The sequence below is a fragment of the Saccopteryx leptura genome, chromosome 11 (assembly GCF_036850995.1).
Source record: "Saccopteryx leptura isolate mSacLep1 chromosome 11, mSacLep1_pri_phased_curated, whole genome shotgun sequence".
In the NCBI taxonomy this organism is placed as follows: domain Eukaryota; kingdom Metazoa; phylum Chordata; class Mammalia; order Chiroptera; family Emballonuridae; genus Saccopteryx; species Saccopteryx leptura.
The window spans coordinates 31,976,735-31,990,670 of record NC_089513.1 but is presented as its reverse complement, the minus strand read 5'-3'; the positions used below and the strand labels follow the sequence as shown (position 1 = coordinate 31,990,670).

General features: G+C 43.2%; 1 protein-coding gene across 1 annotated transcript in view; it reads left to right on the top strand.

Annotated features, from left to right (window-relative positions):
- ELP2 (elongator acetyltransferase complex subunit 2) overlaps positions 1 to 8,584 on the top strand; it is a 39,249-nt gene extending 30,665 nt beyond the window's left edge. Inside the window, exons 18-22 of the mRNA XM_066353471.1 lie at positions 2,088 to 2,280; positions 3,619 to 3,740; positions 5,260 to 5,393; positions 5,943 to 6,056; positions 8,345 to 8,584. Of these exons, the coding sequence (XP_066209568.1) occupies positions 2,088 to 2,280; positions 3,619 to 3,740; positions 5,260 to 5,393; positions 5,943 to 6,056; positions 8,345 to 8,501 (720 nt within the window). The 3' untranslated portion in view covers positions 8,502 to 8,584. The remainder of the gene's footprint in view (positions 1 to 2,087; positions 2,281 to 3,618; positions 3,741 to 5,259; positions 5,394 to 5,942; positions 6,057 to 8,344) is intronic.
- The last annotated feature ends 5,352 nt before the right edge of the window (positions 8,585 to 13,936 follow it).

Genomic DNA, 13,936 nt, shown 5'->3' with positions numbered 1-13,936 from the left:
GAAAGTATTACTCAGTTTTTATCCTTTCAGTTTTATTGAGAGTAGCATTTTGAAATCTCTGACTGTTATTGTAGACTTGTCTTTTAATCCTTGCAATTCAACTAATTTTTACTTTATGTGTTTTGAAGCTCTGTTGTTAAAACATTTTTAATCGTTATGTTTTCTTGATTAATTGGCCCTCTTTAATTTCTAGTAATACTTTATGTTCTGAAATCTACTTTGCGGTTAATATAGCCATTCCAGCTTTCTTTTGAATAGTGCTTGAATTATATTATCTTTTACCATCATTTTACTTTTAAGCTACTATGTTTTCTTTTATTTCCAGTGGGTTTTTCGGGGACAATATATAGTTTAGTCTTGTTTTTTTTACTCATCTTGATAATCTTTAATTTTAATAGGGGTTTTATTAGGACCATTTACATTTAATGTCATAATTGATGTGGCTGGATTTAAATCTGTCATCTTGCTGTTTGTTTTCTACTTGATCCATCTGTTCTTTGTTCCATTTTACTTTTATTGGATTAACTGATTACTTTTTATGATTTTACTTTATTTATTTTGTTTGATTAGTAGATAAAACTTCTTGTTGTGTTATTTTATTGGTTGTTTTACATTTTATAGTATATCTTCAGTTTACTATGGCCTACCTTCAAGTAATAGTGCACTATTTTATATACAACTAAAGAACTTTACAGAATTACACTTATATTTCCCCCTACTTTGTGGTATTGTTGTACATTTTACTTATTCATAGAAATCCCATAACATTGTTATAATTTTTGTTTTGACCTTTTATCTTTTAAAGAGACTTATATAATAAAAAAATTACTGCCTGACTTGTGGTGGCACAGTGAATAAAGTGTCAACCTGGAAACACTGAGGTTGCCGGTTCAAAATCCTGGCTTGCCTGGTCAAGGCACATATGGGAGTTGATGCTTCCTGCTCCTCCCCCTTCTCTCTCTCTCTCTCTCTCTCTTTCTCCCCCCCTCTCTAAAATGAATAAAAATAAATAAATAAAAATCTTAAAAAAAAAGGCCCTGGCCGGTTGGCTCAGCGGTAGAGCGTCGGCCTGGCGTGCGGGGGACCTGGGTTCAATTCCCGGCCAGGGCACATAGGAGAAGCGCCCATTTGCTTCTCCACCTCCCCCTCCTTCCTCTCTGTCTCTCTCTTGCCCTCCTGCAGCCAAGGCTCCATTGGAGCAAAGATGGCCTGGGCACTGGGGATGGCTCCTTGGCCTCTGCCCCAGGCGCTAGAGTGGCTCTGGTTGGGGCAGAGCAACGCCCCGGAGGGGCAGAGCATCGCCCCCTGGTGGGCAGAGCCTCGCCCCTGGTGGGCGTGCCGGGTGGATCCCGATCGGGCGCATGCGGGAGTCTGTCTGACTGTCTCTCCCCGTTTCCAGCTTCAGAAAAATACAAAAAAAAAAAAAAAATCTTAAAAAAAAAATTATTATCAGGTACTATGTTCCTTCTGCCTAAAGGCTATTTTTTAACATTCTTTGTTAGCCATGAATTATCTTTTCAGATTTTGTTTATCTGAAAAATATGTATTTATTCATTTTTGAATAATATTTCTGGTGAGTGAAGAATTACTGCTTTCCTTCCATGTATTAAAATGTTGCTCCATGTTCTCTGACCTGCTTTGTTCCTAAGTCTGCTGCACTTTGTCTTGTTCCCCCTCCGACTGCAGCTCCAGATTTATTGCTGGTTTTAACGATTAGATTGTGGTTGGTATAGTTTTCTTCCTGTTTCTGGGTCTGTACGTGTCTTGTCTTCATCAAATTTGGAAAGTTTCCAAATGTTATCTTTTTAAGTATTTTTTCTTGCTATTTTTTTCCGGTGGCTCCAATTACACCCTGTAATTAGCTGCTTGAAGTTGTCATAGAGTTTGATAATGCTCTTTTTTTCCCTACTCTGGTTCATTTTCTCTCTCAAGGATCAGTGCTCTTTGTTTCCAGCTATCTCGGCTTTGGAATGCCATCATCTTCATGTACTGTGTCTGGATTTTTAGTTTTTTCACATAGTAAATCTGATCCCTGTTACTACATCTTGCCTAGAAGTGTCTTTAAACTATTGTCTCCTCTCCTGTAGGCAGCTAGGAAAGAGCATGCCGCCATCATTCTTTGGAATACTGCAACTTGGAAACAGGTGCAGAACTTAGTTTTTCACAGTTTGACTGTCACACAGATGGCCTTCTCACCTAATGACAAGTTCTTACTAGCTGTTTCCAGAGATCGGACCTGGTCACTGTGGAAGAGGCAGGACACAATCTCACCTGAGTTAGGTAAGAGCAGTTTCTGATTGGGAAGATTATTAGTAAGGCAGTTACATCCCTTTTGTCTACCTTGAACACTTGTTGGGTAAAGAAAAACACTCTTATAATTGAGGAAGACTCGACCTTACTTGTAACATTTAAATGCAGGTGGTCTTTGAGTTGACTTCCTTGTGATTATGTAGTCAGGTTGGCATATGTGCAGATGTCTCAGTTAAATAGAAAAATCTATATGTAGGAAATTTAGATTTAGCAGATGGTTATAGAATGCCCCCATAAAACCAAATGGATGGCATATTCCAGGCTAGGCATTTATGGAACAGGAATAATGGAGATACAATTAAATTAAAAAGACCATTATCTTTACACTTTTCCTACCCACTCCTGTCACTTTGATAGTTGGAAGGGTGTTTTAGGTATCCATCTGTGAATAACATGACCCCAGGCAAGATGTTAACACATTTACCTACATTTTACACTGAGCCCGGCATAAATTGAAAAAAATAGAAAGAAAAAAGCTTTGTGTTTTTTCTGCAGTGGTCATTTCTATTCGCCCAGTTTTTTTTTGGTAAAATCCACAGTGTTTAAAGTATCTCTGTGTTGTTTATTCCTACTTTTTAATTTTTCCATTGCTATAGCCTGGATGCCGTTTGAGCTTGTGCTGTTTCTAGTCCCTTGGTTTCTTGTCTTAGAGATACCAGGAACTATGTCACACATTGGGCAGTTTGTGTTAGAGCAGACTTAATTTCTCTTTCAACTAACTAGTTATTTCCTAACATACAGCCTTTACTTTTTAAAAAGTTAAAATACTAGTAACGTATCCGTTATCTGCTGTATCTTTATGAATTATGGATTAATAGCTATCTTCCTCTTCCCTCCTCATAAGCAGTTATGTACTTTAGGATTAGTCCATGTAAGGGCTAGAAGTTACCTTATATTTAAATATTACAAGGGAAAAGATTACGTTTGGGGTTTTTTTTAAACAACATTTAAGGGTGCATTAATTTTTTTCCATAGCTTAGTACACAAATTTAGCTACTTCCCAAGGAAGGTTAAATTGCATCAGGCATCTTCCATAGGCAGAGATTGAACCTTTGGCTAAGTGCCTGGAAGATGTTTGTCATTAGTCACTAGTGAGTGACTAGTCAATATAAAATTATTCCCTACTAGAAAAATAACAGTATTCCCATAGCCTCTGGTAAGGGGTTAGTGGCCTAGCCTTGGTCTCTTGCAAAAGTCAGCATATGTAAATTGAATACTAAATTACCTGATGTATGTGGCACTTAGACATAGCTTTTTAACAAGCGAAGAAAAAAGCAGCTTTCTCTGCTTTGTGTGTGTTTCTTTCAGACCCAATTTTCAGTCTCTTTGCCTTCACCAACAAAGTCACTGCTGTGCACAGTAGAATTATTTGGTCTTGTGATTGGAGTCCTGATAGCAAGTTTTTCTTCACTGGAAGTCGAGACAAAAAGGTGATATTTCTTTAACTTGATATTTTTTTAAATGTAAAATATTATCACAGGTATGTTTGGATAGAAACCACATAATCCTGACTTTCTGATACAACATTTTAAAACCAATTTATGTATTCCTCCTATGTGTTTCATATGTATGCATAAAAATTATTTTCTTGTTAAACACTCTAAGTACATTTCTCTGGATTCTCAGATATAACAAGACCTTTCAGACATATGACCTGTATCTGATGGCCCCAGTGGGAGACAAGTAGTAAATGAAGTGGATTAAGACTAAGAAAGTTAGAGAGCAGGCGCAGGGCAAGGGGGCATAAGGAGGAAAACAGTTTCTACTTTTCTTTTTTATACTTTAGTGAATGAAATTCTTTTCTATAATGAATATTACCTTTTCATTCAGTGGTGGGAGTGGGGTGTGTGTGTGAGATCCAAGCTTTCCAAAAACCAGAGTCAGTGAGCTAGCAGAAGGTTCTTGACCTTGACCCTGTCCTCTGGGAAATACTCACCTGGCTCCTGGTCTTTCCTGTTTTTGTGCTCTTATTTCCTCTCTCTGCAGTTCCTGCAGACCGGGGGTGGCACGGCAGTTTAGCGCTTCCTTTCCCCCTCTTGCCCTTTCCAGTCCTAGTCATGGTACAAACTATTGAAGTGGGAGGCCAGCATGGGCACTCAGCCACTGAAATATATGTCCCTAAAACAATTTTCCTCAGCCTTTTACTTCCATTCACTTGCCTGTTTAATTCTGTTTGCTTACACACTGCCCCTGCCCAGGAAGCAGGACTGCTTCTGCCCTTCGCAGTCACGCCCAGCAGTGGGTGGCCCAGCAGTGGGTGGCCCAGCTGTGGCTCTCAGGGATGCATCAGGGCTGAAACAGATGAGGCGTCATCCGCTGCGCATGCTCTGAAAAGCTCTTCCGCTTGATAGAGCAGAGCCTTCCGCTCGGAATCCTGCTTTGGTCCGGCATTTTGCAGTTATTATCCACTTCACTTCCCTCTCCATTTTTTGTGATCAGTCTCACCCCTGAGGCATGAGTTTCCAGGGAAGCCTCATGTCTTATGTGGACTGTCCTCAAGGGTAGGGCCTCTTGACAGCTGAGCTGATGCCTTGAGCAGTGGGTAGTGTAGAGAAAAAGCCTGGGACTTAATTGGTCCCCATACATCTTGTGGTAACTTCTTGGGTAGTTGCATGAGCCCCTCTGTGAGGACATGATCAGTTGTAGCTTACTGGATCAGAACTGGCTTCCTGAGTGTAAAGTGCATGCCAGGGACCCCCTGGCAGGCACAGTCTGTCTTTGGATGGTGCAGTTATGTAGTTGAGGTCTTAGAGACTTGTGTGTCTGCTACACTGTCGCTTCTCTGTGACTTAAGAGCTTAAAGTGCTCTTAAGTCCTGGAACAAAAATGTAAATGCTGGATTTTTTGATTGCCAGAGAAAATATTTTGCTTTATCTATGCCATTGAAGCCCTCTAATGCATTGCTAGAAACCTTGCAAAGCTTTACAGAGTTTGATCTGTCTGTATTAGGTGGTAGTTTGGGGTGAGTGCAACTCCAGTGATGACTCCGTGGAGCACAGCATTGGCCCCTGCTCCTCTGTCCTGGACGTGGGTGGGCCTGTGACCGCAGTCAGCATCTGCCCAGTGCTTAACCCTTCCCAGCGGTAAGTCTCTGTGTGGGACTTCCTTGTATGTTTTCTTTAAGAAGACCACTTGGTTTCTCAATATATAGCTTTTTCATACTTTCTTTCATGGGTTCTCTTAGCTTTCAAGCTGCTGTTTTTTTTCATAATGCTTATATTGCTCATAAGACTTTTTTATATTGATAGAACTTGATGATATTCAAAGTGGTAAAAGGGAGGTTGGGAGTGTGGCTCAGAGGTTCCTATTTCACCAAATTCAGGACTGTGGTGCTTTCAGTGTAATTAGTGTCTTCAGCAGAACGAGGGCCCCTGCAGCCAGCCAGGGAAACTCTGATTCTTGGGCTTTGCCAGTGGAAGACAGAGGTGTAACTGGGCACCCTTGGTGGAGAAGAGGCTCCGTGAGGGCACAGTACAGCAGTGTACCCTATTCTGGGCTGGTAGTTTTAAACAGAGGGCTTTGTAAGCAAGCGGCAGTTGGGGACCCTGTGAAGAACTACTTTATAGGGATGATGGGGATAACAGAAATGCATGCTGAATTAATAACGGCCTTCCTCCCTCCCTTCAAAACAGCTACATTGTTGCGGTAGGATTAGAGTGTGGAAAGATTTGTTTGTACACCTGGAAAAAGACTGATCAAGTTCCAGAAGTCAATGATTGGGCCCACTGTATAGACACAAGTCAAAGGTATTTTCTTTCTATTTTTGCTTCCATTAGACTTAGACAGAAATCTGAAATCTTTAGCAGCAAATTTGATGCCACATTTGCATTGAGAAGGACACATTTTATTGTGCTTACCACTGAGTGGTACCTGTGTTCTTTGTTATAATCTCATATTATAACTCTGTTGCGCTTGGTTTTGAAAGCTTGCTTGACCAAATTACTTGTTTGCATAATATTGTCTATAGATATAACATATTTGATAAAGGTGATTTTCATAATGATGTGTTTTAGAATTTGATAAATTTTGATTCAAAATGTTGGTGATTTTTTGAAATACCATTGATTGTGTTTTGGTGGTGTTTGAGCACTTCAGCTCAAGTCCTGCAATGGAGCAAACTGTCAAGTGCTCCTCAACGTCCTGTGACTGGCTTTGATCAAGCATAGTAATTTGTCTGAGCTGCAGGCCCTGGAAACGGGCCTTTGCCACACGAGCTGGCTTAGAGTACCTGCTCTTTACAGTGTCCTCCCCACCTCCACCTGCCGAGACAGCAGGGATCATTTTTTAATCTATTATTTTTTTTTACCCATTTTACTCTTTTTATTTATTTATTTATTTATTTATTTATTTATTTATTTATTTATTACAGAGACAGAGAGTGAGTCAGAGAGAGGGATAGACAGGGACAGACAGACAGGAACAGAGAGAGATGAGAAGCATCAATCATTAGTTTTTCATTGCGCGCTGCAACACCTTAGTTGTTCATTAATTGCTTTCTCACATGTGCCTTGACTGCGGGCCTTCAGCAGACCGAGTAACCCCTTGTTGGACCCAGCGACCTTGGGTTCAAGCTGGTGGGCTTTTGCTTAAGCCAGATGAGCCTGCACCCAAGCTGGTGACCTCGGGCTCTCGAACCTGGGTCCTCTGCATCCCAGTCCAACGCTCTATCCACTGCGCCACCGCCTGGTCAGGCCTTTTTTTAAAGCTTATCTCCAAATGACAGCTGTTTTCAGTAATCAAATTCATCCTCACACAAAGATGAGCTGGCATTGGCAGTACTCAGGTCACAGCCTGCGCACCGTGACAACACAAAGCGTTTCCTGTGGCAGGAGTTAGGGAAGCGGGTGCACAGGAGCTCTCCGCCCCTTGCAGGGCTCACAGTCATTTGTGTGCATAGGTTCTGCTGTGCTGATTGAAAATGTGTTGATACTTAGGATTCTGCTTTAATGCTACCTCAGAACCCGAGAGTGCATCTGGAGAAAGGGACTCTCAGCTCTTGAAAATATGTGTGCTGTGTTTACTGCCTTAAAATCTAAGATTTTCACTTCATTCCCTTTTTGCTTGGAGGTCTAATTGGAAGGTTAAATTTACAGAGGATGTTTTCATCAAAATTTATGAATAATCTGTGTTTGGGAGTATTGCAGGTGTGTTATGTGGTGGGAATGTGCACTGATATGAGCATCTTGCTCAAGGTCATGCAGTTGAACGTCACATTGGAGACCAAGATTCTTTCATTGAACAGTTTATTAAACCTTTCACTGTTTGTCCTTACCCAGCAGAAAGAGTGTAAGAGTCCACCCACGTCATAGGGATGTCAAAAGAATAAAATCTAGAGTATGTTGCTAAGTTGGAATTCTCAAAGAAACGTATTTAGTAAAGTTATCTGAAAGGCTGATTTTATTATTTTTTATTTTTTTGTGACAGAGGGACAGACAGGAAGGGAGAGAGACGAGAAGCATCAGCCCTTCATTGCAGCACCTAGTTGTTCATTGACTGCCCTCCCACATGTGCGGTGACCAGGTTGCTACAGCAGACCGAGTGACCCCTACCTCGAGCCAGCAACCTTGGGCTCAAGCTGGTGAGCCTTGCTCAAACCAGATGAACCTGCGCTCAAGCTGGCGACCTCGGGGTCTCGAACCTGGGTCATCCGTGTCCCAGTCTGACGCTGTATCCACTGCGCCACTGCCTGGTCAGGCTGAAAGGCCGATTTTAATAGTGTCATGAATTCCACTGACCGTTAAAACAAAAATTGATGGAAATTCAGTCTTTTTCTTGCTCTTTTTGGTGATATCTTTAGGCAGTAAATTAGAGATTGACAGCTTTAAAGCAAAGGTGTTTTCATAAAATTGCTAAAATATTAGTGATGATATTTTAAAACCTCTATATTTTGATGTACAGTTTGACTTCCATTTAGGTTGACAATATTAATAGTAAGAGTATGCTAGAGTTAAATTAATGTGTAGGTAATCACCCAGTAAAATATTTTGTAGTCATGGCATACATTCATTTCATGCTTTCTCTGTCTTTGTTTTAGCCAAAGCCATACACTTGCTATCAGAAAATTATGCTGGAAGAATTGTGATGGAGAAACTGAACAGCAGGAAGCAGAAGGCGCTGAGTGGTTACATTTTGCAAGTTGTGGTGAAGATCATACTGTGAAAATACACAGAGTGAACAGAGGTGCTCTGTAACAGACTTACTAACTACAAACATATAGTCAGTGGGGTCTTAAAGTATTTGACATGTAAATAGTGGACCTGTCTTTACTTCATGATTTCATTGAGTTTCATCTTTAAGTCCTATAGTAGTATTAGTTTGGGTCACAGACCCTTTGAAATCTGATGAAAGCTTTAAAACTGTTCTATATGCCAACACTCTCAAAACCTGGCCCAGACTTTCAGGGATTCAGACCTGATCCATGCATTCCAGATAAGAACCCCTGTTCTTTCTCCATGACCAAACTTGCCTCGTTGTGTGTGTTATGTTGGGCCTTGTCTTTTCATATGCCCCTCTTTGGGACATTTTACTATTTATTGCCTTCTTTAGAGGGAGAGCATAGAAAATAAAAAAAGATAAAAGCCAGATGACTCGATTTTTATGTCAACAGTTTTTATAAGTAGACCACACAAAGTGGGGTCTTGACCCCTACTTCCCAGCACACACCACCCATTCTGGGAGTTTGGCAGGCGGTTGGGAATTTGAACTACAGTTTCAAATTTGACTTAAAGGAGAAAATCCGAACATTAATTTGATAGATGTAAGGGCTCAAAAGTCAAACTCTGAGTTACTTTATGTGAAGTCATAAGTGAGTCTTGAGAGTAAAGGATGTTCCCCGGGGAGAAGGAGTCGTGGGAGCAGAGGGCAGGTGCTGGAAGCAGAATGTTGGGTGTGCCAGCTGAGAGCTGGGAGGTGGCACAGGAATTGGGAGTTGGGAGGAGCTGGGAGGAGAGAAGTTAAGAGGGGGTGTGAGAGGTACTATAAAGACTAGTGTGAGAGTGGAGGTTTGCCCTGCCCTCTTGGAAATTGCAGTCATCTGGCAAATTGTCAATTAAGTGAATATTGTATATAATAAATATGCTAAAAGATTAGAGGTGAGGACTTTCTTGGTGGGAATTTATGCCATTATCTAATGTGACATCTTGCTTCCAAAAGAGTTAAGCGATAGTTTGTCCAAATGGAGGTTTCTAGACAAGCATTATCCAGTATTTCTTTTTTTTTAATTATTTTTTATTTTTTTCTGAAACTGGAAACAGGGAGAGACAGTCAGACAGACTCCCGCATGCGCCTGACCGGGATCCCCACCAGGGGGCGATGCTCTGCCCCTCTGGGGCTTAGCTCTGTTGTGACCAGAGCCACTCTAGCGCCTGGGGCAGAGGCCAAGGAGCCATCCCCAGCGCCTGGGCCATCTTTGCTCCAATGGAGCCTCAGCTGCGGGAGGGGAAGAGAGAGAGAGGAAGGAGAGGGGGAGGGGTGGAGAAGCAGATGGGCGCTTCTCCTGTGTGCCCTGGCTGGGAATTGAACCCGGGACTTCTGCACGCCAGGCCGATGCTCTACCACTGAGCAAACCGGCCAGGGCCTCCAGTATTTCTTAGTACAGTAAAAATATAATGTGAACTACATATGTAATTAAAAAATTCCTAGTAGTTGCATAATAAAAGTAAAAAAAAATTAGGTAAAATATTTTAACGACACACTTGTTTTAACCCAGTATATCCAAAACAGTATTATTTCAACATATCAGTATAAAAGATTATTGATTACATTTCGTACAATATAAAATGCATCTTACACTTAGAGCCCATCTCAGTTCTGATTAGCTACAGTTCAAGTGCTCAGTAGCCACGTGTGGCTAATGGCCATCCATATTTGCAGTTCTAGACGATCGGGTTTGTATAAACTTCTTTTCAAGCATGTGTGTGTGCATGCATGCATGCACCAAGGCAGTGAGTACCTGAGCTTCCCAACCTCGGAAGCCAGGGCACCCTGAACCACTGTTCCCTTGCTGTCAGCTGAAGGAGCTGAGTCTTGAACCCCATCGGCACACAGATTCTTCAGATCCCGTGTATGCTGGATTCCAGAGCAGGTTCGGTGGACTTGGTCCTTTAGAGCTTTTTCCAGCAGAGAACTCAACCCTCGAAGTTTCCCTGAAAGCAGGCCTGGTCTTGGGGAGTCTGAGTTCATGGTTGGTTATTGTTTTGTTAGTTGAGTTTGTGGATAGACAGTTTTCCCAAGTTGTCCTGAAGCATCTTCCTCAGTAATCACCTGGGTAATTCAGTTGAGTAAGCATTCAGAGGACTTGTACCCTTGGGCGGCCTGCGTTGTACTTTATACAAGCACAGTGTAATATTATATATACAGGTCAAAATCTGCTGAAGGAACATCCTTTGAACCATATTGTAGCAATTTGTAATATCTAAAGCCAAAAGGCAGTCTTAGAACTTTGCTCCAGAGCAGCTGAGGAATATTTCAGAATCTCCAACCTTCCCTTCTCCATTGCCCTGATATCTCATTTCACTGATCGGCACAGCACAAAGTCCAGATTGATGCCAAGCGCTGGGTGTTCTGACCTACAGAACTTTCCCGGACACAGAAGAGGTAATTGGGCTGCTGTTCCAAGTACATACTTACATTGGACAGCAAGGAACCAAATCACTGTCTTCCCAATAGCCTCTGGGAAGCAGAGTTGATTACTGGTTCCAGAGGGAGAATGTGGGAACTAGAGATTGCACCTTCAGGAATGAAGTAAAAGGGCAGAATCTCTCTGTTTAAATAAGAGATTCTAACCATCATAGAAAATCCTGGGTCATCTGTAAGAGATATACAAGGCCTTCTACCCACTTTTGTACAAATTTTATATATTTCTCAAGGCATTTGAGGTGAGGTTCAGAACCTGGACTTAAGTAATCAGAAGTACATTGGAATCCTGGCTTACACTGGCCATAGCTGAGGGTAAACGTTACCTTTATCCACACCGTTCTGCTTTTTCTCCATGGCCAAAAGTAGTCTTGTGGATATCTCAAGAGAAACCGGGAAATGAAATCTTAATTGTAGGTAGTCATGTGTTCAGCTGAGAATTAAGGTGCTTTATTCTGGAAGAACAAATGTTAGTCTCTCTTTTTTTTTTTTTTTTTGTATTTTTTCGAAGCTGGAAACGGGGGAGAGACAGACAGACTCCCGCATGCGCCCGACCGGGATCCACCCGGCACGCCCACCAGGGGGCCATGCTCTGCCCCTCTGGGGCTTAGCTCTGTTGCGACCAGAGCCACTCTAGAGCCTGGGGCAGAGGCCAAGGAGCCATCCCCAGCGCCCGGGCTATCTTTGCTCCAATGGAGCCTTGGCTGCGGGAGGGGAAGAGAGAGACAGAGAGGAAGGAGGGGGTGGGGGTGGAGAAGCAAATGGGCACTTCTCCTATGTGCCCTGGCCGGGAATCGAACCCGGGTCCCCTGCACGCCAGGCCGACGCTCTACCGCTGAGCCAACCGGCCAGGGCCTGTTAGTCTCATTTTATAAAATATAACCATCTCGTAGTGTTGTTTTGAGGATTAAATGAGTTGATGCATGAAAAACACTAGCCCAGGGTCTGGATATATATAAGATACCAGTAATTGGTAACTGTTACTCTTTAAAATTAAAGCTCAACCTATGTTGCCTCCATAGGGCCTTTATTAACCCCTTTTTCAAGTATTCTTTCCTTTCTCTGAATTTTATATTTTATTCTTATTTTCTTTAACGGCACTTGTCATTCCTATCTTTTATTTATGTGTGTCTTAGGCTGTGTCAGTTAGATGCTTTTTGTGATAAGAAAGTTTGTCTCGGAATAATATAGGGAGTTATAGTCACACATAACTGAAGAAACCCCAGTGGTAAGACAAAGCTCAGGTACAGTTTAAGTAAGGCGCACTATTTCCCTTCTCTGACTCCCTCAGCTCTGTCCTCTCTGCGTGTCAGTGTTCGTTTAAAGCTGCCCTCCTTCGTGGGTGAAAGCAGTTCCCAAGGTGAGAGGTTTCCTTGCTCATATCAAAGAGAATACTGTACTTTAAACATTAAAGTCCCTAGCTTTACTCTGACCTGACCATCCTGGACGAAGCATAGCTGGCTGAGAAAACCACATATCGAGTGCCCATCTGAGGTACCAAGAGCCGTGAGATGACTGTTCTGGAGCTGGGGGCAGGGGTGGTCCCATTAGGACCGTGTGGCTGCTCCATACAGGGTGTTCCAAAGCAAAATCGGCGGGCAGCCCATGGAAGCTCTCTTGACAAGCCCACTGAAGCCTGAGCATCTGGGCATCAGATTTGTCCTGTTTGCCCCAGCATCTAAATGTGTTGTCAAATATTTGGTGAATTCAAGGATAAGTTTGACAACACAGACGGCTGCCTGGTGGAGGAAGCATTCTCCACTGTAACCCACCATTCAGTAAATAGAATTGTCTGATGTGTTCCCTATCTTGGTAGGATAAAGGGGCAGGAGGCAAAGAGCAGGAGGAAGGAGTCAACACAGAAGGGACCAAGAGGGGGGTGGCTTGCCCAGTGGACCTTCCCCTGAATGAACACAGGGAGATGCCCATCCCCCCAAAAAACAGCCTTGGGAGGTCCCTGCTCTGGGTCCACCCACTCTCCTGTGGTCTGCCTAGTTCTGGTGGGGTTTTGTTTTGAACATTATGGGCTTAGATATAATGGAGCCTTGTTTCCAACCATGTCATGATTCTGAGCTGCCCTTTTAGCTTCTATTCACAGAAAAGGTCTGCCATTCTAGGGGAAGGAGTTCCCTGGGTTTCTAGTTTGTCTTCCCACTGCTCTCAAGAAGTTGCTACCAGAGCTTGTACTCTGACAGGTTTTGGAGAGACACATGCTCTATTGCTGTCTCTCTAACTACTTCCTGCTGTGCAGGGCGTCTTCTGATTTCTCAGGTACCAGAATATCTAGGTCAGCAGGTTCTTGTTAGGGAGGCAGGCATTTCACTCTAGCAAGGAAGTACTAATTAAGTTCATTATCCAAGCCAAATTCCGCCTCCTTTGAACACCCACCTCCCATCCCAAGTACTTGGTAGGAAATTTGATCCATTATAATTGCAGCCTATAGTTACCTCCACGATCATGAGGTCTGGGGTTTAAGCCAGTGGGAAAACCTCTACTTTCCCTCCCCATTTAAGACTTGGCCATTATAATGGAGCCCCCTCCCATCCTCACTGAGATAACCCCGCATATGGCCTAACCAACAAGTTCAGTGACTGGCTGAGTCCTTCAGCCTTAGCTCCTGCCAAGGCACTTTCCTCTGGCTCTCACCCATCAGTGGCACGGGCAGGTGCCCCTTAATTGTCACTATCCCCAGGGCTCTGCCCTATTCCTGAACACCCCAGAGCTCCTGGGATGACCCCTCCCATGAGTTGTCTCTCCAACCCAGGACACTGTCCTTCCTGAACCCTGGGCCTGAATCTCCACCTAGACATCCTGAACTGAACTTCACCTTGTCTGCCTGTGCCTGGGCCACCATCTCCCTGCATCCACCCAGTCCCCCAGTCTGACAGCGTCACCCAGAGCCTTCAGCACCGTCCGGGCCTCTGGTCAGCCCTCGCTCCTCACCAGGACTCCTGCCCGGCCTCTGGTGGGCAGCACTGCCTGCCGCCTGCCC